Source organism: Cyclopterus lumpus, chromosome 19 (assembly GCF_009769545.1).
Source record: "Cyclopterus lumpus isolate fCycLum1 chromosome 19, fCycLum1.pri, whole genome shotgun sequence".
Lineage (NCBI taxonomy): Eukaryota > Metazoa > Chordata > Actinopteri > Perciformes > Cyclopteridae > Cyclopterus > Cyclopterus lumpus.
The window spans coordinates 12,439,977-12,464,452 of record NC_046984.1 but is presented as its reverse complement, the minus strand read 5'-3'; the positions used below and the strand labels follow the sequence as shown (position 1 = coordinate 12,464,452).

General features: G+C 40.3%; 2 protein-coding genes across 7 annotated transcripts; one reads left to right on the top strand and one right to left on the bottom strand.

The window, feature by feature from the left end:
- Positions 1-5,673: 5,673 nt before the first annotated feature.
- On the bottom strand, positions 5,674-15,807 carry tbata (thymus, brain and testes associated). Of its 6 annotated transcripts, XM_034558702.1 has the most exons (13): positions 15,791-15,807; positions 15,511-15,574; positions 15,111-15,197; positions 10,096-10,322; positions 8,719-8,744; positions 8,580-8,610; positions 8,397-8,488; positions 8,053-8,202; positions 7,728-7,809; positions 7,369-7,534; positions 7,241-7,281; positions 6,242-6,318; positions 5,674-5,852 (listed from the first exon to the last, which is right to left on the bottom strand). In XM_034558702.1, exons 4-13 carry the CDS (start codon positions 10,286-10,288, stop codon positions 5,805-5,807), a joined length of 906 nt encoding a protein of 301 aa, XP_034414593.1. In that variant the 5' UTR covers positions 10,289-10,322; positions 15,111-15,197; positions 15,511-15,574; positions 15,791-15,807; the 3' UTR covers positions 5,674-5,804. The 6 variants fall into 6 exon arrangements, with proteins under 6 accessions (XP_034414593.1, XP_034414588.1, XP_034414590.1 ...); XM_034558697.1 differs by having other exon boundaries at positions 8,580-8,744; XM_034558699.1 differs by having other exon boundaries at positions 8,397-8,485; positions 8,580-8,744.
- Positions 15,808-16,189: 382 nt separating this feature from the next.
- LOC117749045 (pyroglutamylated RF-amide peptide receptor) lies at positions 16,190-23,829 on the top strand. The gene is made up of 6 exons (XM_034559246.1): positions 16,190-16,511; positions 18,066-18,224; positions 19,485-19,546; positions 22,415-22,650; positions 23,197-23,294; positions 23,432-23,829. Exons 1-6 carry the CDS (start codon positions 16,211-16,213, stop codon positions 23,827-23,829), a joined length of 1,254 nt encoding a protein of 417 aa, XP_034415137.1. The 5' UTR covers positions 16,190-16,210.
- Positions 23,830-24,476: the final 647 nt, after the last annotated feature.

The window sequence follows — 24,476 nt, the reverse complement described above, 5'->3', positions numbered from 1 at the left end:
AATTATTGTTCATTCATCTAAACTGACTTGTCCAGTATGAGTTATGAATCACAGAAAAAAGAGAGATATATTTAATTTCATTCACACATTCAGTCAATCACTACATCGATTCATTCACTCAATCGAGTGCTGGCTAGTCACGATGTCTGTGAAGAATGTTATTTCTGGACACAATAATGGCTTATGATTTAATTTGTTCATTCAATTATTCATTAACTTGTATTTGTAGTTACCATGTCTTTGTGGATTACAATTTCAGATACTAGGGTGTGTGTTTTCAATTCAAATCTAACAATTCATTCGTTCACACATCTCAAAACTAAAACCTTCAGGGTAAACTCCATCAATCCTCCATCCACCTGACTCTAATCTAACTTTCAACTTCACCCTCTCACTTTGGAGGAGCTCCACCTCTCTCTACTCATGTATGAAGTTGATAAGTGAAGTGTGTGAGTGTGTGTGTGTGTGTGTGTGTGTGTGTGTGTGTGTGTGTGTGTGTGTGGAGGAGTAACCGTCACATCTGTGAAATATTTGGCAGAAGGCCCGGTGCCGTCCTCTCTTCTCAATGCTGCCTTGCAGAAGCTTTGCTGATAGAGCTCCAGCAAACAGCTGCCTCTTATCGCGCGGAGCAAACGGGTGACCTTGTGAGAATGATTCATGACGTCAAAGCTGATCTTAACCTGCTGACCGGGCCAGCTGACCTCGAACTGCGGTCACGCCACCAGGGAAGAGGCCGACTGTAGCAAGGACTTGTTTGTGAATAGCCACTGGGATGCTCTACACGAACACGTCATTCATTCAGCGTTACGATTTGTGTGCAGTTTGAGCACAATATTCATAATCTGTGTCAATTCATTGTAACGCGTATTCCATTCTGTGGCAATACAATTATATGTGTGTATATGTATGTTCAATTCAATTCAGTTTATTTTATATAGCCCAATATCACAAATTACGAATTTGCCTCAGAGGGCTTTACAATCTGTACACATACGACATCCCTGTCCCAAGACCTCACATCAAATCAGGAAAACTCCCAAGAAATAGAAAAAAACCTTTCACAGGGAAAAAAAGGGAAGAAACCTTCAGGAGAGCAACAGAGGATGATCCCTCTCCCCGGATGGACAACAGCAATAGATGTCATGTGTACAGATGAACAGCATTACAGAGTTACATAAACACATTCAATGAATATGACAGAATATATGAATGAACCGCCACAATCCATAAAACAGAAGGAGGTAGAGAGGAGGGGAGGCGGGGCGCATCAGCAGGGGCCATGGCAGGAGGCCGGCTCACCAGGCAGGAGGCATCAGACACCGCCAGGTCCAATGGACCCTATGAGACATGAAGTCACAAAGACTCCGGGGAGGAAGCAGAGTTTATAAGGTGCAATGGAGAGATGTAAATTCATCCATAAGTAGAGAGAGAAGAGGAGATAGGTGCTCAGTGTATCCTAAAACGTGCCCCAGCAGCCTATAAGCCTATAGCAGCATATCTAGGGTCTGGACCAGGGCAAACCTGATTCAGCCCTAACTATAAGCACTATCAAACAGGAAAGTCTTAAGTCTATTCTTAAATGAGGTGACTGTGTCTGAAAGTGGAAGCTGGTTTCATAAAAGAGGAGCTTGATAACTGAAGGCGCTGGCTCCCATCCTACTTTTTAGGAGTCGAGGAGCCACGAGTAGCCTCTCATGTAGTGAGCGCAGCTCTCTAGTGGGGCAATATGGTACTACAAGCTCCTTAAGATATGATGGTGCATCACTAATCAAGGCTTTGTAGGTGAGGAGAAGAATTTTAAATGTGATTCTTGATTTTATAGGGAGCCACTGCAGAGTGGCTAATACAGGAGTAATGTGATCTGTTTTCTTAGTTTTTGTGAGTACACGAGCTGCAGCATTCTGGATCAACTGGAGGGACTTATTAGAGCAGCCTGATAATAAGATGTTGCAGTAATCTAGTCTAGAAGTAACAAATGCATGAACCAGTTTTTCTGTATCGTTTTGAGACAAGATGTGAATGATTTTTGAAATATTACGTAAATGAAAAAATGCAGTCCTTGAGATTTGCTTAACGTGGGAGTTAAAGGACAAGTCCTGGTGAAAGATAACGTCGAGATTTTTTACGTGGTGTTGGATGCCAGGGCAATGCCATCTACATAAACCACATCACCAGATAATTGATCTCTGAGGTGTTCTGGGCCGAGTAAAATAACTTCAGTTTTGTCTGAGTTTAACATCAGGAAGTTGCAGGTCATCCATGTTTTCATGTCTTTAAGACATGCTTGAAGTTTAGCGAGCTGGCTGGTCTCCTCTGGTTTGATCGATAGATATAATTGAGTATCATCTGCATAATAATGAAAGTTTATGGAGTGTTTCCTGATAATGTTGCCCAAAGGAAGCATATATAAGGTAAATAAAATGTATGTGTGTGTGTATATATATATATATATATACACATACATATATATGTATGTCTGTGTACATATACATATATATATATATATATGTGTGTATATAGATATGTGTGTGTATAGATATGTGTGTGTATATATATGTATATATACACATACACATACACACACACACACACACACACACACACACACACACACACACACACACACACACACACATGCCCAATAGGATTAACTAACATTCGTAGTGACACACTGTATATTTTCGTCAAGACACATCCATCTTATGAGAAAGGAAGGCAACTATCTTGTATTTGACTTAAAATGACCCAGAGCTAAGATGCATCTCAGATCTTCTGGGTGTTTATTTAGTTAGTTTCATTTTATTTTAAACATATGTAAAGCCATAGGTACTCTTCAAATGCACATTGTGCTGTAACTGTATAAGCCTCTCAGCTCTGTGTCCTTGAGCATTGTAATAAAGGTTCTTTTTCTTGTTTAATTTCCATGCAATCATGTCTCTCTATTTGAATCCTTGTCTCATCCTTGTCTCTACAAACTAATCTTTGTTGTTATGTTTTACTTTTCTTATTTTAGTTAAAGTTAACTTTATTAATTTACTTTCCTCTTATTGCTATAGTATTATATTTAGTGCCTGTATTGTTTGTTACACTTGTTCTCTTGTTCATATATTTTTATGTTTGTATTCTATTGTTTTTTGCTATTCTGTTATCTTAAATGAAACTCTGACAATAAATTCCTTTGGGATAAATAAAGTTCTATTTTATCATATTGTACACTCTCGGCTTGATTTGGTCTCCGTGGCAACCAATGGTAGGCATCAATTGACAAAGTTCCTGCATGCGTGTTACCATCTCCTTTCCTCTCATCTCTTTCTTGATTTAAGCACTTTCACTTGTTCAATATAACTGGGGAAACTGGTTCTTTGCCATTCAGGTTAATTGAATAATGATAATTTCCGCCAGAAGTACACACTTTAGAATTGACTGTAAGAGAGAAAGCCAACGTTGCTTTTTGCATGAAATTCTACTATGATAGGACATTTGAAAATGACTGCAAGACGACTGATAATCTGATATTCTAGGAATCCAACTGATTGTCAGCCAGAATCAAATAAGTGAGCCGTCGGCTCTAGTCTGTAATTGTCTTGTCAATAAATCCCATAAAAATGCACTAACCATACTGTACAATAAATTGAATAATGCATCCAGATGGCTCGTGCCCTTAAAGTACCAAGGTAAAGTTTGAGATGTTTTCTTCAGGATAAGCACTACTGTGGAAGCAAGATGTTCATGTCTTAAAACAGTCATCTTTTATCCAAAGGAAGACTAAATGGTGTTGCCGCTATTTATAAGAATAATAATATAAACACACAACCTACAAACTAAGGTTGGGTATATATTGTTATTATATATAGCGGCAACACTCAAAGCGCTAACACTACATGCTAACATTCACCTGTTTACACATTCATCCAATCTGGAATCAGATTGTAATGTAGATTTAATACAGATCTAGTAAAGCCTTTATCCACAATAGGCCAGAGAGAGAAGATCATGTCATCATACTGAATGATTATAATATGGGGCATGCATTATTTATGAATTCAAGCTCAAATCATTTCTCAGGCCAACCTTTTCATTATGGTTTTACGTATGCCCTTGGGCATCATAGGAAGCTAATCTGGTCTGCTGGGGATTTACAGTACATCCTGAAAGTATTCACAGTGCTTCACCTTTTCCATATATTGTACAGCCTTATTCCAAAATGGATTCAATGAATTTTTCCCTTCAAATTCTACACGCAATACCCCATAATTACAATCTGAATTTTTTTTTTTTTAATGTTAGCAAATCTATTACAAATAAAGAACGAAAATATAGCGCGTACATAAGGATTCACAGCCTTTGCTCAATACTTTGTTGAAGCACCTTTAGCAGCAATTACAGCCTCAAGTCTTTTGAGTATGATTCCACAAGCTTGGCACACCTATTTTTGGGCAGTTTCTCCCATTCTTCTTTGCAGAACCTCTCAAGCTCCATCAGGTTGGATGGGGTGCATCGCTGCACAGCCACTTTCAGATCTCTACAGAGATGTTCAAGTCTGAGCTCTGGCTGGGCCACTCAAGGACATGCAGAGTTGTCCCGAAGCCACTCCTCTGTTATCTTGGCTGTGTGCTTCGGGTCCTTGTCTTGGAAGATGAACCCCAGTCTGAGGTCTAGAGCGCTCTGGAGCATGTTTTCATGAAGGATGTCTCTGTACATTGCTGCAGTCACTAGTCTCCTAGTTCCTGCCGCTGAAAAACATCCTCACAGCATGATGCTGCCACCACCACCATGCGTCACTGTAGGGATGCAATGCCAGGTGATAAGCGGTGCCTGGTTTCCTCCAGACATGACTCGTGGCATTCAGGCCAAAGAGTTTAATCTTTGTTTGAGTCTCTCCAGGCACGCTGTCATGTGCCTTTTTACTGAAGAGTGGCTTCCGTCTGGCCACTCTATCAAACAGCCCTGCTTGGTGGAGTGCTGCAGGGATGGTTGTCCTTCTGGAAGGTTCTCCTCTCTTCACAGAGCAACACTGGAGCTCTGTCAGAGTGACCACCGGGTTCCTGGTCACCTCCCTGACTGATGGAGGCCACTGTGCTCATTGGGACCTTCAATACTGCAGACATTTTTCTGTACCCTTTCCCAGATCTGTGCCTCGATACAATCCTGTCTGAGGTCTACGGACTTCATGGTTTGGTTTGTGCTCTGACATATACTACCAACTGTGGGACCTTGTATAGATAGACCAGTGTGTGCCTTTCCAAATAATCTCCAATCAACCTAATTTACCACAGGTGGACTCCAATCAAGTTGTAGAAACATCTCAAGCATGAAGAGTGGAAACAGGATGCGCCTGAGCTACTTCCAACAGCACCAGTTTGTATCTGACGTGCCACTTTGTTGCTAATTATATTATAAGGAGGAAACAATGTGTTATTTGACAAATAAAAACCTCTCTGTCTAAGACTGTGACGCTGCACCTGAGCACAGCTGTTCTTTAGCTAACATACAGATGTTAAGCAGGTATGATGTTCATCAACCATCTTAGTTTCGCCTGTTAGCATGATGACATTTGCTAATTAGCACTACAGCTGAGGCTGATGGGAATGGCATGTGTTCTGCAGTTATTTGGTCATAAACCAAAGTGGACAAAACTAAAACTCTAACTGGACAAAGTTTAAAAGTTTGCCGGCACCATGAATGTCTGTACAAATGTTAACGGAAATCCATGCAATAATTTCACCCAAGGCCACACTGCAGCTCAACAAAACAACTTCATCCGGAGGCATTATCTGGGAACTGGAACTGTTTGGATCAATATTTCAGTCTGGATGAAATGGCAGACCAACATTGCCATCCCGACAGCCACTCTGATGGGAAACAAAATGATATTGCTCATGATATATTTAGCAATAAAAGATTTTTTTGCACACATTAAGCCACATGAACACATCTATCAAGATTCAAGTTTTATTCCCCTGCAAACGAGTTACACTTAAAAACATGATCCTCCAGATGAGCGATATACAATTCGCAACATCATCCACAGTATCATGTAAAACCATCACGCCTATTGTATAATGCTTTATTCAATTACAAATTAAATTACGGTATCTCATTAAATTGATGTATGTGTCTAAGAAACATCTATATGGCAAATATGCTACAGTATTGGACCAATAAACAAGGGAACCAATTAATCCTCAAAATAAGGAAACCATAATGCAGTTATCTCTATAGAAATTAGAGAACTCTATACATTCTGAAGGAGGGGATCTTGAAGATCCTCCTGAGCTTCTGAGTGGACTTCAAGGACCTCTGCATCTCCAATCCTCTCTGCAAAAGAATGCTCACGTCTGAGTCACACAAAGCTAGTGATGTGACGCTTAACATGGGTCCATGTGTTCATTTAAAAAAAATAATGAAATATGTTATTCACAATTGTTTACTATGAATGTTCTGGTTTCCTCTTATATTTGTGAAAACAGATCTTTTTTTATGAACAATTTTCAGAAAATAAACCCTTTCATAACAAATTACATATTTCCACGTTGAGTGACTTGTTACATGACTATAGTTTAATTGCGGTGTCAATGTGAAATTCGCATGAATGTACATTTCCTCCAGAGTATTAGCTTTACATAGTTTATTAGTCTTGCCCCTGCTTCCTGCCTTCTGCCCCCCGCCTCATTGGCCCTGCCTCCTTCGCCGTGCCTTCCTGCCTCATGGGCCCGGCCTCCTTCCTACTGGCCCTGCCTCTGGCCTCCTGCCCTGCCAACTGCCTCCTGTCTCCTGCCATGGCCCTGCTGATGCCCCTCCTCTCTACCTCCTTCTCTTTACAAGGATTTTGGTTATCTGGATCGTGGTCCATGCAGACTACTCATTATTCATAATTTCTGTCATATTCATTGAATGTGTTGTAACTCTGTAACGCTGTTCATTCTGTACACATGACATCTATTGCTTCTGTTCATCCGGGGAGAGGGATCCTCCTCTGTTGCTCTCCTGAAGGTCTCTTCCCTTGTTTCCCTGTGAAAGAGGTTTTTTGGGGGAGTTTTTCCTGATTCGATGTGAGGTCCTGGGACAGGGATGTCGTATGTGTACAGATTGTAAAGCCCTCTTAGGCAAATTTGAGATTCTGGGCTATACAAAATAAACTTGAAATTGAAATAGTCAATAAAGAAAACATCGAGGCGGCAGAAGGAAAAAAATGTCTCAAGGGATTTAAAATGAGAACATTAGTGCACCATTTTGTTACCTGGTTTGTCGTTGCTGGAGGCTTGCATCTCTTTGTATAAGCTGTGGAATAAATAAGCAATAAACACGCTGAGCTCAAAACCTTTTAGAACACAAGAATCAGATAAAAAGTAGTCAGATCACCCTAACCTCGTTCTCTGTTGTTTTCTCCACGGCTGATGGGACGATGGACCGTACACAGACGGAGATGCACCAGGATGAAAAGCCTGGAGCGGCTGGAAATTCTGCTGATGATGACCCGAGAGGTCGGCACCATCCATAGCCTGCTTGATCATCCCCATCACCAGGTCTTTCTCTGAGGGTACATCATATAATACGAGTGGTTCTTATCAGCAGAGCAGTTATACCTTCCGTCAGTGGTTCTTTTAAATAGCTCTCTTGACTGATGAATAGAAATGCGAGATGATCATGTCTATAAATGTGTTACTGATTACCATCTGTTGCAGTACGCATTAAGAAAACTAATGATGGCAAATTAAGCATTGTACCTCTTTGACCTGCAAGCAGAAGCCACTGCTGGACAGCCGACAGCGAATCTGTCTGCAGGATCTGACAAAGAAGCTCAAACACCTGGAAAAAAAACAACTTCACAACATTATCTGGCAAACCGAACACATTTATATTCAAACTGCAAGGGATTTTCTCAAGACGCCTAGTGAAGAAGCTGTGCTGAGGGCTACAAATTATCATCTATAATGTTGGAAATCTCTTCTTTTTTTGAAATGCTAAAATATTTATTTGCTGTGCCCCATTTCAAGCAAACATATAATCTTAAACCGGGGAGAGATGAACATCAGTGGAGGAATATTTTACCATGAGTTCTTGATCGTGAAATGTCTGAGGATACGTCAGGCGTTGTGAATAGGGTCTGCGTTGGTAAGAGTTTGTGGATGAAGGGATGATTCTCCCCGTTTCAGCTGAATATTGAGTCTTTCGGAGGACAAATTCTTCCTCCGGTTGGTCCTGGAATTGTATTGACAAAATCATGCTCTTTAATACAACAACCTTGAAAATATGTTCCACTACAACCCTTTATAAGTTTGGAATGTATGAACCGGAAACATTAAGAAAAATGCAGTAGTAAAACAGTTGCTAAGGGTAATGAAGAGTAGCCCTTGACATACTTCAGATTACAGGATTTACAGCAATATACATACGTCTTTTTTGTCCTTTTGTGCTTGAGGAGACAAACTGACTTTTGCGGCAAGGTCTTTAAGTTCATCCCTCCAGGCCTCTGAAAATTGTGCTGCTGAAATAAAAGGACAAATGTTTCCCGTTGTTCTTATGCTCAATTCCAAGTAATAATAAACTGGAAGCGCTGTGTGTTACATTCAACGTACCTGATTTATTTGTGCTCACTCCATAAAGATTCTGAGGGAGGAGAAAAGCTAAGGCTTGATTAGGTGCTTTCCTGAGGACGTGACTCTTGAGAAGAGGATGAGGAAATAAGGACGAGGTGACAAACCAATCATCCCTCACCATGCAGACGGGCCTGCCATTGAGTCCTGTGGGAAAGAGAGGCGCAATATTCACAGTTCAACACAGAGGGTAAAGTGCTTCAAAAGTGTGGAGCCATCAAAGGAAATGTCCTGAAGAAAAAAAAAAGTATAGTTCCTGGTGAGATCAAAGATGACAACTTCATGAGAACTTCAAAGAAAGAACTTCGCTGCCAACAATGCAGCCGTCTCTTTCAAATATATATATATATATATATATATATATATATATATATGTGTGTATATTTGTGTATATTGGTATATATATGTGTGTATATATATATATATATATATATATATATATATATATATATATGTGTGAAGAAATAATGAGATTGACTTTTAAACAACATTTTGGACTGACTGCTGAGAATAATTGAATGTGACAATCTGCAGCAATGGATCCCTTGAGCTAAATACAGTGAAACATGGGGCGAGAGCTCCTCCACATCCTCTGCCCATTTTTAAGAAGAAGCCTCTGAATTTGAGCAACATGCTGCTGGTGAGAGATCTGTCCTCGTATTTTTCATAGAAATCACGTAATATGTCACTTATACCCCTGTGGCTGAGCGTACATGAGGAACACAACCAAACCGCTGGTGTAACAGTGTTGTTCATAGGCATGAAAGAACCATAACAGACAATGTCTTGCTTACTGAGTCCATGCACAAACAGAAATGTAAAAACAGCTGTGAGGAGTGAATCTCTGGAGGAGTGTTGTTACAATGAGATTAACAGGCAACCAGTTGATAAGAGTTTGTTATAATGTTGACAGTTAGAATCTAAATGTGTGCTGTCTGTATTACAAACTGTGTCGAAGCCTTATATGATGAATGAAGTAATAATCTGAGACACTCAGTGCCAGATGTTTCCCCCTGCTTCCATTTTATATGTTGAGTTAAACTAATCACCTCCTAGATTGATACATGCTGTCTAACTGATCAATACTGTAAGCTGTGTTGTATCTGTGCCTAATAACTACTTTATCAAGGGGGTCATATACAATTCTAACCTATTTTATAGGGGCCATTGAGTGAACAGATATGTCGGGATAATTCTCCCATCAAGACCCAGCGTCAATTCTGAGAGGGTGCGTGTAAATGTTATAAATAGATAATAGAGCAATTATATATGATGTACTTTGACGATATGAATTGCTCCAATCAATAGTGCAATAATACCAAACTGAGTAATTGGACCAAATACTCAACACCCACTGATATCTTTCCTGAAAAGATGAATTATAAAATGCATTCTATTACTGGAATTCATGTAAAGCATGCATGATTTGCATTTTAAGTGAATTTGCTGTAAAAAAAATAATCATAAAGCAAACAAAGAAATTCTGCTGCTTGCTCACCTTGAATATGTTTAACTCTGTTTGGATGAGGGTTGTGCCGGGAGAAGAACGAGTGGTGACTCAAGGAACCAAAGCGTGGACTGCTTTTCATCAGCATCTTGGAGAACTCGGGGGAGAATGGCACCTGATTAGTTTGGCTCTGGCTCCTCTCTCTTGATTTTCCTCGGGAGGCCGGACTCTGTGCCATCGACATATCTTGGAGTGACAGCTGAAGGTTTTGTTTGAATCTGAGGGAGTGAAAGAAAAACTCAAAATTATTTAAAAATTAACCTGAAAAGGTTTGTTTGAAGAGCCAACCTACTCCAGCTCAAAACCGTTGGTACTTTATGTGCCGTGTTGCCTTTGTTGCTAAGAAACCCAACCCTAAACAAGAAACAATGGCATCTGAGAACAATGACAGATTTGCACTCCATGTGACTGGATTTTCACATGCAAAGCCGCAAACAAGTTTATGAAATTCAATTAAACAACCGAATTCAATAGTAGTTATTCGATTGTTGAAAAGTTTAAAATTATGATGGAAGGGGGTAATTAGGGTGAATTGTGTTAAACTCTGTAGCTTTGAGCCCCAGCCCAGTCTTCCTGCAGGAATCATCTTCATATTAGAAGTTGAAACATTGACAGGATGTACATCCACTGTCGGTGTTCGGCTTCAGTGCAGAGGGGAGAAGGCCCTCTTCTGGAGGCAGAATTGAAGTGTGGAAGGTGAGGTGATGGCCCATATCATATGGGAAACTTGGAGTTTTGCAGAATTTCCTGTCTAGCGATAGGGTTCTTATATCCAGATAAAGCTTATTACTGCAGTTTAAAAAAAAGTAAACAAAAGTTGTTAGTAACATTGTGCGTCATGGCACTCTGCTTTTTGCAGTTCTCAAAAGTAGAGTCCAAAGCAACAACGACTGCGAGCACTTAGATAACTCGTACATTACTATTCCGGATGTCCAAAACGGTCTTTTTCACGAATTTTGACTCCTCTTCAGCATCAGACAACGCGGTTGCCATGAGCAACCTTTGCAAGGGCCTCCAGTGGAGCACTTGTTATCAGTGTTTACTTGTTTCCTGTCTTGTTTGACTCTAACAGCACAAAGCTTAATGATAACCTAAAAATGTACCCGTGTTTTGTTTTGCATTTTCTCTTATGGGTCTGAGATAAAGTAGACTTGCCTAGACCAAACAATATTTTTAATGTCTTCCTTTTTTTCTTTTTTTTTAATTGAAGGTTGTTTGTTCTTCCAAGCTGGTAGAACGTACACGTGTAGTTTTGTGTGTAATATGCTAAAGGTCTCCGCCTTCCTGTGGTTCCACAGATGCCACATGTGCTGTTTGGGAGCTATTCCAGTCGAGGAATAAAGCCTTTAATTTCCTGGTGACACAAACGGATGCTAAATGCTTCTCTATTATTTATCTCTGCCAGGAGAATTATGCCTCCTTTTCTGTGTGAGTAAGTGTGCACCTCTGTGTTGCCCACCACTGATTTGGGATGGCCATTCATGGCTGCATGCTCAAGGACCTCTTATGGTTGCAGTGTATCACACTTTTTCAAAAGACCATTTATTTCCATTGAGCTGCTAACTAACAGCTACAGGTTGTTACAGTTTGTTCTCTCCTCGTTCTACATCATATCTGTATAATGTCTGTTTGTCTCTAGTGTCTTTTCTACTCATCTACTGGAATACTGCGGTACATATAGTTCTATAAAAGCAAACCCAGTAATGAGTAAAGAGATGTGTTTTTACATGCATACAAGTAAATAAAAGGAGGTTTGGTCCAAGTAATATCTTTTTTTTTATAATGTGTGTTTGCTGTATCCTCTTCCATTTCATTACATTACATTACATGTCATTTAGCTGACGCTTTTATCCAAAGCGACTTACAATAAGTGCAAACTCAGAACAACAAGAATCAAGCAAGTACAAGTGCTATCAGTAAGAGCCATTTAAGTGCTACTAAAGTGCCAAACTACAAAGTGCTATCAGTAAGAGACATTTAAGTGCTACTAAAGTGCTACTACGGCTCTACCTTCCCTATTTAAGGTATAGTCAAAAAAGATGTGTTTTTAGTTTGCGACGGAAGATGTAGAGACCAGTCGTGACTTTATCATTCCCATCAAACTGTTTAGCTAGGTTCTAAATTCAGTGATTTATTGTGTCCCTTTGAGATTTTCTCATTCCATTCGCTTGTTCGTGGCACATCTGGTTTCAGCCATTTTATTTTAATTTTATTTTTTTAATCTATATACAGTACAGTGCCGCTGCTCTAAAATGATACTTCTTCGATTTGTTGAGAGAATAGCTGTGGTGGTCTGCCGATTTAATAATTGCTCGGGCCACAAAAGGAGTGTGCACTGAAAGCTGGTATTTATAGCTCCACTTATTTTACAATATGATGTCAAACCAGACGAGGCAAAGGTATATGTTTGTTTCATGCTGCCATCACTCGAGGGCTTCAGGCAGAAGCCCTTATCCTTTAATGTTCTCCCAGTGTGGGAAATATTCTTTTTTTTTCTTAAGAAATGTCTTCACTGCTCCTTACGATCCTGTAAAGGTAAAAATGCAATTATGAAAGTATTAATTTCAGCAGCATTAAGAGCCTGAGGCCGTAGAGTTGGCATACAAATAGAACTGGTTCTGTAAAATGAAATATTTCAGGCTATCCGTCAAGCATGCAAAAGGTTATGCTCAGTGAACTTATTTCCTTTTGGAGCCTTTGTAACAATGGCATGTTAGGGCTTCATGATCAAAGGCAACAGTATGTTTGCCGTGTAAGAGTGAATAATATTCACTTTTATATCACTTTTGAATTTCATAACTTTCAGGATTCATTATAAGAAAAAACTACCTGTTTTCCTGTTTTAATCTGCAGTAAACCAAACCTTTCAGAATAAAAATCCCTCTTATTTTTAAAATATCTCTCAGCACTGAGATCGGCTTCAACGTCAACGCTGATCTTCTGATTGCTGCTGATTATAGATCCTGTAACATTTGACAGTATACTTAATTTGAGCTCTGCCTGATACTGTAGACCACTCTATTTAAATTGATCATCTGCAAATGTTGGGCTCTGGACGGACCAGGTTTGGTTAATAGCAAGTATAAAAATAAAATGTTGGATATTAACCAAATAATGAATATGGGTCACTTTATGACCATGTCAGGGTTACGTTTCTCGGAAGGAAACAGTGTGTAGTGTAGCTCTTTTATAGAGCTACACATTCTGCAGGGGGAGGACGTTGTGTCCTTTATGTTCCTACATCAAAGTAAACCTTAAGCGTGTTAGACCAGAAAATACAAATGCATTGCAACAACGATTTAATTTCCAGCATTTTGTCCAAGAGGAGATTGTTGAATCTGTGTTCTCCCCTAAGGTTCAGATTTAGGGCCATATATAAATTCGAAGTATTATTATTATTATTTAATTTCAGTTATTTGCTGCCTCTAGTAGACATATTCTAAAACACACAGTGCACAGTGCAGCCTGAAATCCTGAACCTTTTCAGTCTGGACAGAACTTTTTGGCACCCCCTGGCTGAACATCCCAAGGTGGAAAAATCAGTATATCAATTATTAAGACGGTCACTTTTAAGTTTCTTTGCCTGTTTTAACTCTGAATTCTTTATAACTGTTTTCAACTTCTTCTTCCTTCTTTTTTTTTTTTATCATTTCAGAATATTTGTATTGTTTCACTACTTCTGAGTCAGTGGGCACGATTCAATGCAGGACATTTTGTGAAGCTCAACAACAGTTGCTTTTTTGTATTAACTGGCAGTGACGGCTTCAAACAACACACATATTAAACTGATAGCTGTAGTGATAATATATTTGCATAAATCCAAACAGTGTATTCGCATCAATGCATCCTTACCTGTCCGCCTGCCATGTTCTCACACAGCAAAATATAGATAGGCCTTTTGTGTTGTGTTGAACCGACGGCACACAATGCTGCTGCCTTGTGTCTGTTTTTGTGTATGTGAATAATCCCCCTATTAAGTTAATTGTTGGGTTAAATGTAGAATGGAGGATGCTCTGCTGTGCTTTGGTTGTTCATTAAAGCTTGCTTGGCTCCAACATAAATATAAAAGACTTTTCTATCAATCGTCACCGCTGTAAGTGGTTTCCATGATACCATGAGCCATTTGGCCGTGTTGTAATGAGATGAGATCAAAGAAGATAATCTACATTGTCAGTCCCGCAGCGGGGAATTTACAGGATTACAGCAGCAAAGTGCAAACAAGAGACATAATAAAATGTATCTAAGTTGAGATGCTGCTGCCCCAGCAGACCATGACACCAGAGTCAAGAGTGCCCCATCCACTCCTGAGGACCTCCTCAGCAGATAGAGTCTAGAGTCTAGAGTTGTTGTTATATGTATTGTTTTAATCTATGTTGATGTTCATTCTTATGCACCTTTCACCAAGTCAAATGTATTGTATGTTCAACGTACTTTGCAAATAAAGGATTCTGATTCTGGTTTAGTGTAATAATGAAAACACGGTATGGTGAAAGGCAAGACTATATTCACCAGACCGCAATACCGCAGTCTTAATTAAGGCTGATAAAAAGTAATAACATGGTATGCCATAAAATGTAATAAGAAATGTCTCATGAAAAGTACAAATTCATAGTATAGTATGCCATGTAGGTCATACTGTCATAATTTTCATAATATAGTATGTAATAAAAATTTCATAAATCATATTTCATATGCCAAAATAGAGTTTGTCACATATCACCATGCTCGTTCATCTGCAATAAAGGTGGAGTAAGAGGTATTAAATTGTGTGCATATTCAAGGCTAAAAGTAAACGTAAATGACCGAGCATGAATATACAATATTCATCCATCACAGTAATTATGCGGTACACCTGTCATTGGTCTGTCACTTCGTCCTCTATCTAAAGTGAGCTCGCACGCACGTGTAACCTCTATGAAATGTCTCCCGGTCAAATGAATCTCATGGAGCTGGGCCGACTTGTGGTAACCGCAGTTTATTCAGCATCTCCTGCATTTTTAACATACCTGCATTCATCACAAAGGACCACACAGTTCCGTCATGTCGTGTGGACAACAGCGCATGCTCAGTCTATGTGTGAATCCTCCGTTGCTCTGAGAAATTTCCCATATTTAATACACTAACAATGAAACATGTGATTGTATAGTGGGTACATGTGAATACAATAACTGAAATAGAACAGAAACTGTCTCTCTCTTAAATGTATGAGGAGAAATACAAGATAAATATATACAGTATAATCCAAAATATACAGTTACATACAGAGTCCTCACACTTGACTGTTTAACGTATTATTAATTTTCTAATAACAATTGTATAGCCAAATAAACATGTAGATACATAAAATATTCCATCTGCATGTTTAAAACATTAATACACTCAACAGAACAACATACTTTAACATACCTGCATTCATCACAAAGGACCACACAGTTCCGTCATGTCGTGTGGACAACAGCGCATGCTCAGTCTAGAAAGACGGCATCACGTTAGTGTTAGCTAGCTATACTGGAGACATTCTTTAGTGACAATAAAACACGTACAAAACAAATAGTTAACTTAATGAAAACATGGAGAATATAATACAAGACAATTACTATACAAACAAATAAAGCCAGCTCAACTTTTATGTACCATCCTAATTAGCTAACACTATATTGCCCACAGACATTCATAGGCAAGTTACCTATGTGTGAATCCTCCGTTGCCCTGAGGATTACCCAGGGTCCTTTGCGTCTGTTATTCAGCGCAAGTACATATTCACAACAACAGGTGGCGTAGTTTCCCCATTTAGCGGGATTTAACTTGAACCTTTTCAACTATGTTACACACGCAGCACCAAGAGCAACAGTTGCATGCCGCTCTATCCAGCATGGATGGAGGAGGCAGCAGCGCAGCGCACCACCGGGACGCACGCGAAGGAGTTTAAAGAGAAGCTCCGTCACACACCCTTCTTCTTTTTGTCTCTTTCTCTTTTTGTCTCTTTCTCTTTTTGTCTCTTTCTCTTTTTGTCTCTTTCTCTTCCTCACCCCCCCCCCCCCCCACCCCCCCCAACGCCAGGATGGCGGCCGCCCCGGCCAAAATAACCCCCGAAGCGTTGCAGGAGATGCTCCAGCACTACAACCTGAGCCGCCAAGAGTTCATCAACACGTACAACATCCAGCCGCTCGTCTACATCCCCGAGTTGCCGTACAGCGCCAAGACCACCTTCGTCATCATGTACATGCTGATCTTCGTCCTGGCTCTGGCTGGAAATAGTTTGGTCATCTACATAGTTTTGAAGAAACGGGCGATACAGACGCCCACCGATATTTTTATCTGCTCTCTGGCGGTCAGTGACCTGCTCATCACTTTCTTCTGCATACCTTTCACTTTGCTGCAAAACATCTCGTCTGAGTGGATCGGAGGTGAGTTTCTTTTTCATGGCTAAGGATTTGCATATGGGAAATAAGGCAATTAAGGCGCATTCAAACCTTTATTCTCTAATTGGCTCTGTGCTTAATGACGCACGCTATAGCATCACAGAGAAGTCCATAAGTTACTCAAAATAAACTATGAAGCGCACTAACTATCTTATAACTGTGACTGAATTGCGGAACATTGAAGTAGTTGTGACCTCAAACAAGCAGAGCAAACATTGATCCCTTCAAGCTATACCTACTGCGGGAGCTTTCTACACAGATCAATACATCTATCGATGAGTGCCACATGCAACTATTTAGTATTGGAAGATTACAGTCTGCTTTGTTGTTGTTGTTGTTGCTGTTGTTATTGTTTGTCTTTTGCATTAGCAAACAGAAGTTTTACTACAAATTAATTAAGTGTAACTGAGAGGTGCTGATTCAACTTGTTGATGCCCCATTTCAGGGTTCTGTCAGTCGGTCTGTTAGTATGGTATAGTTTTCCATAAATTGTCATTGAAAATGTCATAATATAGTATGTCATAAAAAGTAATTGTATGTCATATAAATGTAATAACAATGTCATAGCATATGGTATAACCATGGAAATGTCATGAACAAGTTGTAGTAATGTATGTCATCAAAATGTCATATAGTGTGTCATAAAATCATCAAACAAACAAAACATGTATCCCTTCAAGGAACGAAGCCAGCTGCAACAGGAGCTAATACCTCCAAATTAAAGATTGAGTCCTTGTGTCTTCAGGTTCAGTGTAAATATTTTTAAAAAACTGTCTATTTATCACACAACTGTCACTTTTAAGACCCCAAACTGTGAGGAATTTTAGGAATATAAGATGTATAATATCTTGAATGAAATATGTCCACGCAGATCAATAAATGCATTGATGGTTGTCACATTTAACATTGGACTATTACAGGCTGTTTATTTATGTATTGTGTTGTCGCAGAATCTGTGAAAAAAAACAATACATACTTTTTGATGTAAGGTGCAGTCACTTTACAGTCAGATGAAATGTTGCTGTTGTAAAATACTGCAATAGTCTCTTCTGTTACTCTGTCCAGGTGGACACCTGATAATAAACAACTCTTCTTCAGCCTCTAAAAGGCACCAGAAATGTAATCATATTTAGCACTTCACAATATTGGAACCATGTCTGATACCGACAACAAGCACGCCTTATTGAAAAGTAGCAACACACAGCGTATCATAGCAATTGAAGGCCGGCTCAAAGCATGTGCTCTTATTAAAATGCCACAATTAGTTCAGCGTGAATGAATCAAGACATTACGGTCTCACTACAGTGCTAATCTTCTCCTGGGTTTCAGCTCTGTGCTTCATTAGCTGTGACATATTTGTGTTCAAGAATAATCACAGATTATTATTCTTCCGCTGGAAGAGGAAAAGGATGGGGGAGAGGTCGCCTCTGTTTTCAGTCTGATCGACAAAAGAGGGGGCGAGAACTCTCATAGAAATGGATGCTTTGTGCTGTTTATCAGTATCTCGTTTTTTTTTTTACCCAACTGTTTTTCTTGCAGGGGTTTTGGTTTGCAAGACAGTTCCCTTTGTACAGACGACAGCCATAGTGACAGGCATCCTCACAATGACCTGCATTGCCATTGAGAGGTACCAGGGCATTGTCTTCCCACTGAAGATGAGGAGGCAGTACTCATCGAAAAGAGCATACAATACGCTAGGTATTCTAATATTTGTGTGCCTTTAATGGGCTTTTGAGAGTGGATATCTTTGGGATCCTCTGTTCTGTGAGCCAGATGAAGGCTGCTCTGATTTATAAAGTGCAAATAACCATTGTGTACACCTCTGGTACACATCCAGAAGTTATTCTGAGTGTTATGCAGGTCAAAGTAATGCTTTGTTTCAGCGAGATCCGATTAAAGCGAGAACTATACTTCTACTAAATGTCTCTGAGGACCTATACAGAGAAGGGTGCTATGTTAACAGTAGGTCAGAGACTCAAAGGAGGGTTGATGTTTGAAGGCTGCATGCAGTCAAACACGCATGGGACTTTTTGTTTTCTGATTTTCAGATATTCAGTATACCATGTTTAGAAGTTGTTTTCTTCTCCGCTTGAAAACCGCTTCTCAAAAAGAGTTGGATTAACCAATCAGCTTGACTCCAGCCTTAGTCCCTTGTACAGCGAGGGGAGAATGAAGGGAAGCAGCAGAAAAGGAATGACTGAAAGCTTATGAAGCGCTGTTGCAGCTCTCTCCCTCTGCTGGGAAGTCAACGTGAACATTTAGTAACCTCTTTATGTCTCGACACATGTATCCCATGTTTTATGCCAAATTGGAAATTGCTGTTAACATCAGGATGATTTGGCAATGATCTGTCGCCTCGGGGTCCAACTTTAAGGCCCCAATGGTGCATCAGCAATGGCAACAGGTTTATTTTTCATAAAGTGTTTACTATTTCTCACATTTTGGATGGGAGAGTTAACTGTTTAACTAAAAAAAAGTCATTCTTTAAAAAAGAAATGCTGTTATAGAATATCAGTCGTAAAAACCCAAATGTGTCAGGTTTAAAAGTGAAAACAAACCCAACGTGTTCTTATGAAACTCCACAACAGAATGAATAAAATCAGCTCTTAACTCAATGTTTAACTCAATGTTTCCTCATCTGAAATAATCCTTGATTTATGTATGTATGTTTAAAAGACAAGGGCAGTAAGTGCTGTTATTTCTGGTAAATAATGACCAAAGCACTGAAGTTGGGTCTCACTGTTGGAACTGAAAACAAAACAATGTGAGGAACTTGGCACTCGGCATGATTGGCAGCTTGTTATTGATGAGAAAAATATTTCATTATGCAGCTGCTGTTTGGAATTAGTCATTTGCAGGTTTTGACGAAAACTGTATCAAACTGAGAAGTATTGAAAGTAAACCAAGTTTTTCTGCGGCTTGCTGCTTGTAATTGGTGTACTTGTTGGTATCCTGCAGGGCTGGTATGGATTGCCTCCGTGATCGTGGGTTCCCCCATGCTGTTTGTGCAACAGCTAGAGGTAAGTGGTGCTAATCAAACCTCTCATTAAAAAAAAAAAATATTATATCAGTTCCACATCACCTTAACTCTCACTCCTCTAAACCTGTCCTAAAATGCAGATTTGATTGTGATTACCCTTTTTAGATGGTGACCATAATTCGCACAGTAATCTTCCAAACATCATCATCATCACTTCGGTACATAGGAGAACATAAACCTTGTTTATTGATTGATTCCGACTTGTGGTTTCTATTCTCCTCGGTACCGAGGTGATGATGATGATGTCGTTGTGGTCAATGCTGCTGCAGTTTGTGAATGTCATGAACCATAACTGCACAAACCCACTGAAACGAAAAGAGACTTGAATTGAATGGCTGAGAACTGCGAGTTGGCTTTTTCACCATCTCGCCATTCGGTATAAGAAGCTCCGCAGCAGTTCAGTCTCTCTCTCTCTTGCTGTAACTGATTGTGGGCATTCACTTTTAAATTAACCAACCAGATGTGCCACAGTTTCCATAAGCCAATCATATCTTTGCTTTCAAAGAACTTTAATAAATATGTTCTTCTCTCTGCTGCTGCAAATGCAGGACACAAACTTTGAGCGTAAACAAAGGAAGATCTCTTGATGTGGATGGATGAAGGGGGAGAATCCGGCTGGTGGAGGCAGAGGTTGTGGGAAGCTGGTCCCTGGTGAAACGAGCCAGAGCTAGATAGGTGGCAGAGCTGCAGGCACACGAGCTGTGAACCTGTTGCACAGAGCAGCAGATCAGAAGTGGATCGGATTAAACACACAAGAAATACATTTGAATTCAAGCGGCCTCGAACGCCAAATTACCTCCGTAGCCAAGTCAGCGGTCGGGTACCAGATGTGTTCAGTGCCGGGGTTGAAATACTGCAAGTCTGGGAACAAACACACACACACACACACACACACATTCACACACACACACACACACACAGACACACACTAAGAGACAAGTTCCGACATGGCTGAAGAGAGAAAGACAGAGGAACACAAGGGAACCATAATGAGACAGAGCCATGGCCTTGACAGCAGTGGGCAATGCCTCTGCTGTACGTCTCCATTCTGATGGCATTATGGTGCCACTACAGTGTTGCCTGTCCCCTGAATAGGCCTCTTATTAACCTTCGCTTTATTTGCTGGACTGGGTTTCATTTCAGAATTCATTTTGTTGCAGAATTGAATAAAACATTTTCATGGATAGTGCCCTCTAATGTGCTACAGTCTATACGGGATGTGCTACTTGAAAAGAAAGAAAGAAAGATTGTCCGAGAAAGAAGAAACCATCAGAGAATGCAGGAACTAGTTTAGTTTGGTGAATTTGTGGCTGTGTCAGGATCTGTAGTGTTGTGTCGTGTTTCCTGTTTTATTTTGAAGTCCTTGTCTCCCTGCACTTCCTGTCCCTGTGATTGTCTGCCCTGTCCCTGATTGTTTCCTCCTGTGTCCAATCACCAGCACCAGCCCTCTGTATTTAAGTCGTGTTCGTGTCATTCCCCTTTGTCGGTTCGTCTTGTGTTGATGGCTGAAGATCATGTGTGTGAGCTTGTTTTGTCTGCTTTGAAGTTATGCAATAAAGTTGCCTTTCCCTCGTTGATGGCGTTTGGGTCCAGTTACCTGCAGCTGCACATAACAGGCTGTCAGTGTCAGGCATCAAGTAAACCCTTGATTATTGATTGATTCTGACTTATTGTTTGCATTCTTCTCGGTACCAAAGTGATGAGGTTGTTGTGGTTTGGCAGATTACTGTGTGAATTATTGCCTTGCATGGTCTCTTGTTGCCCTGTGTTAAACCATTAGCAAAAGGCCAATAACACTGGGCTGGGCGTGATGATCCTGGTGTGCAAGTTCTCCAGCATGAATAACCTGCCGACTATGTTCAGAATGACAATCGATTGGATATTGTTTTGACTGTCAGTCTGTGCCTTTCGGTTGGGCACGCCACAAGGCGTAAATACAACGTCTCACAATCATGAATTACTATGTAATTATTTCAAAGTAATATTAGAAATGACATGCTGCAATGAGATAATTTAATAATTTTTTACTGTAGTATTTTCAGCTGATCTAGGAATATTATTGGAATATTATACAGGGTTTAAGATGATTAACTGTGAATTAGTGTTTCAATACTCAATTTGACTGATTTGAGTATTCAGTAAATTGGGAAGCCGGTCCACAAACAAAGCTCTGCCCCCCTTCTGTCAGTAGATCTGTCCCAGCAATTTATAACTTCTTAAGCGCTATTGGCACAAGTCTAGTATTACCTGGGGACCTCTAGTAATTTGTAATAATTGCGGAAGTTGTCTGTGATCTTAATCCAAATCTGTCATGTCCATAATTTGTCAAGAAGAAAATCCAAAAACAAATTCCCTGCCATATTTCACACAGAGGTCTTGTGATACTGTTCGTATTTTTCTAGTCAAGCGTTGTGGAGGCACACTCAGCATCATTTGCATTGGAGCTAAAGGGCTTATATAATGTAATCCTATTTATGATATTAAATACAAATATCCTACATTATAATATGTTGTATAAAAGAAGATTATATCCAGGGGATGATGATGTTAAAGTTGGGTAGAAGACGTATCGCCGAACAAAACACAGACGTGGAAAGGGATGAATTTCTATATCTCATGAGGTCCCCTGGTAATAACTGGGCGAGTAGAGCTTATGTCTCTCCCACAGGGCAGCAGCAGGGTTAGCAGTGACACAGACTGCCGTCCACAGGAGATCAGACCCTTCAAAAGTGTGCAAATGCTGTGGAAAAAAAGTGGCCTCCTTAATACCAGCCTGTCAGTCAAATCGTCATTATCCGTCTGGATCATTGGTTCAGGACTAACGGCTTTTTCTCCCTCCTTCTCAAAGGTGAAGTACGACTTCTTGTACGATCACTACCACGTGTGCTGTCAGGAGAGTTGGCGCTCCCTCACTCACAGGCAGGTGTACACCACCTTCATCATGGTGGCTCTTTTCCTGCTGCCCCTGACAGCCATGCTTTTCCTCTACACGCGTATTGGTATCGAGTTGTGGATCCGGAAGAGGGTGGGCGACTCCTCGGTCCTCAACACCATGAACCACAGGGAGATCAGTAAGATCTCCAGGTACGTTGGACAGCACCGGCCAAAGCCCCTTGCCTACAAAGAGTTGATGTTGGTGCTTTAAACTTGTGAAGTTGAGACTACTAAAAGAAGGGAAAGATCGTCATGATGCCAAATGATGCGAATGTTTCGGGAAGAAGAAGAAAGCCAACCGCTTGGTAAACCCATCCATCAACCCTGACCTTGTGTTTGCTACTTTCTGCTTTGTTACTGAATGTGAAAATCAGTCATTTCAGACGTGGAATGCATTCTGATGCTGGAGCATTTCTGGTGAAGACATCAAAAGGCAGATTGTTTGCTCGGTAATTAAAGGGCAACAAGCACTGGCAGCATCACATGTTCTCCCCGGTTCTGCAAATAACAGTCTATTTCAACTATTTACTCATCGTTACCTCACTCAGGTTTGATCTTCACTGTAGAAGTTCACATTCTTCACATTTGCTTTGTTCCCTTCGAAAAAAAGAAATAGGCATTTCTAAATTCAATTAGTACTACCGGTGCCTTTCCTTCTATCTAACAAGTCAACATGTCTTCTGTTACCTTCTACAGAAAAAAGAAAAGAGCCGTTAAAATGATGATTACCATCGTTCTGCTATTCACCATTTGCTGGGCACCGTTCCACACAGTCCACATGCTGTTTGAGTACTGTAAGTACAGCTGAAGTCTATAAGAATGTTATCATAATGTAGCCTACATGCGTATGGCTCTTTATTTATATCTGTACATCTTTAAGTATCTGTTCAGTTAATCAGTTTTGATCTCTGTCTTTGGGGCGTTCGTCCAGATGACCTGGAGAACAAGTATGACGGAGTCACACTAAACATGATCATCGCCATTGTTCAGGCCATCGGGTTCTTCAACAGCTTCAACAATCCAATCGTGTACGCCTTCATGAACGAGAACTTCAAGAAGAGCTGCGTGTCCACCCTCTCCCACTGCATACAGAAGCCTAACCAGCAGGTCGGCGCCGCGGAGGTGCCAAAACTGAGTGTGCAGTTCATCAAACCCCAAAGCAGAGAAGCCTTCCTGGTATTGGATGAAGTTAATAGCTTGAAACCGCACTCGGCAGAGAAAGAACCTTCCAGTTCGTTGCCGGGAGGGAGCTCTTTAGAAGTAATAGGAGAAAAGGTCTCCACCATCCATACAGAGCTCCCTGCAAACAGCTCCTGTCAAGACAAATGAGAAGAGGCTTCAAAAAATAAGTGATTAGCCGTTGAACACATCCCTCCTTTTGGCTGTCAATCAACAGCTACAGGTGCGCCAGATGTGATTTAAAATCTCACAGTTGCTGTTCAAAGAACTTAAATCTCTCTCCCTCTCTCTGCCAGACACCTGAGCGAATTCTTTTATTCTGGTCAGGAATACCAAAAAGGGTCAGTTTTGCTGCAGTTGGAGCAATCAGGACCAGGGCTCAGACAGGGAAAAAAAAACATCTTTTATTTGAACTAAATAGAGAAATCAATTCTGTTGAGATATCTCTAAAATCTGAAAGTCTCGCTCAGTGAGCATCTTATGACGTGCCGGATGGCACCGTATTCAATCCCATCACAAATAAGCAGAAACTGTTACCACGGCGGTGTTGTGACACACTGAGAACTGTTTGGAAAAGATAACGGAGGACATTGGATTTAGCAGGAAAGCATTACGCCTCTGCTTTTGGTTTCTCAATCCGTTCAAGTCGGCATGAAACTGCGTTCAGTTCGCCACTCCTTATTCTAATGAGGTTGCTGTTTAGCCTCCTCGACAGTGGAGTGCTTTTGAGATCTTTTGGAGATCAGAGATAACTACTTCATAAAATGCATAACAGATGATGAAAACCCCTTCACACT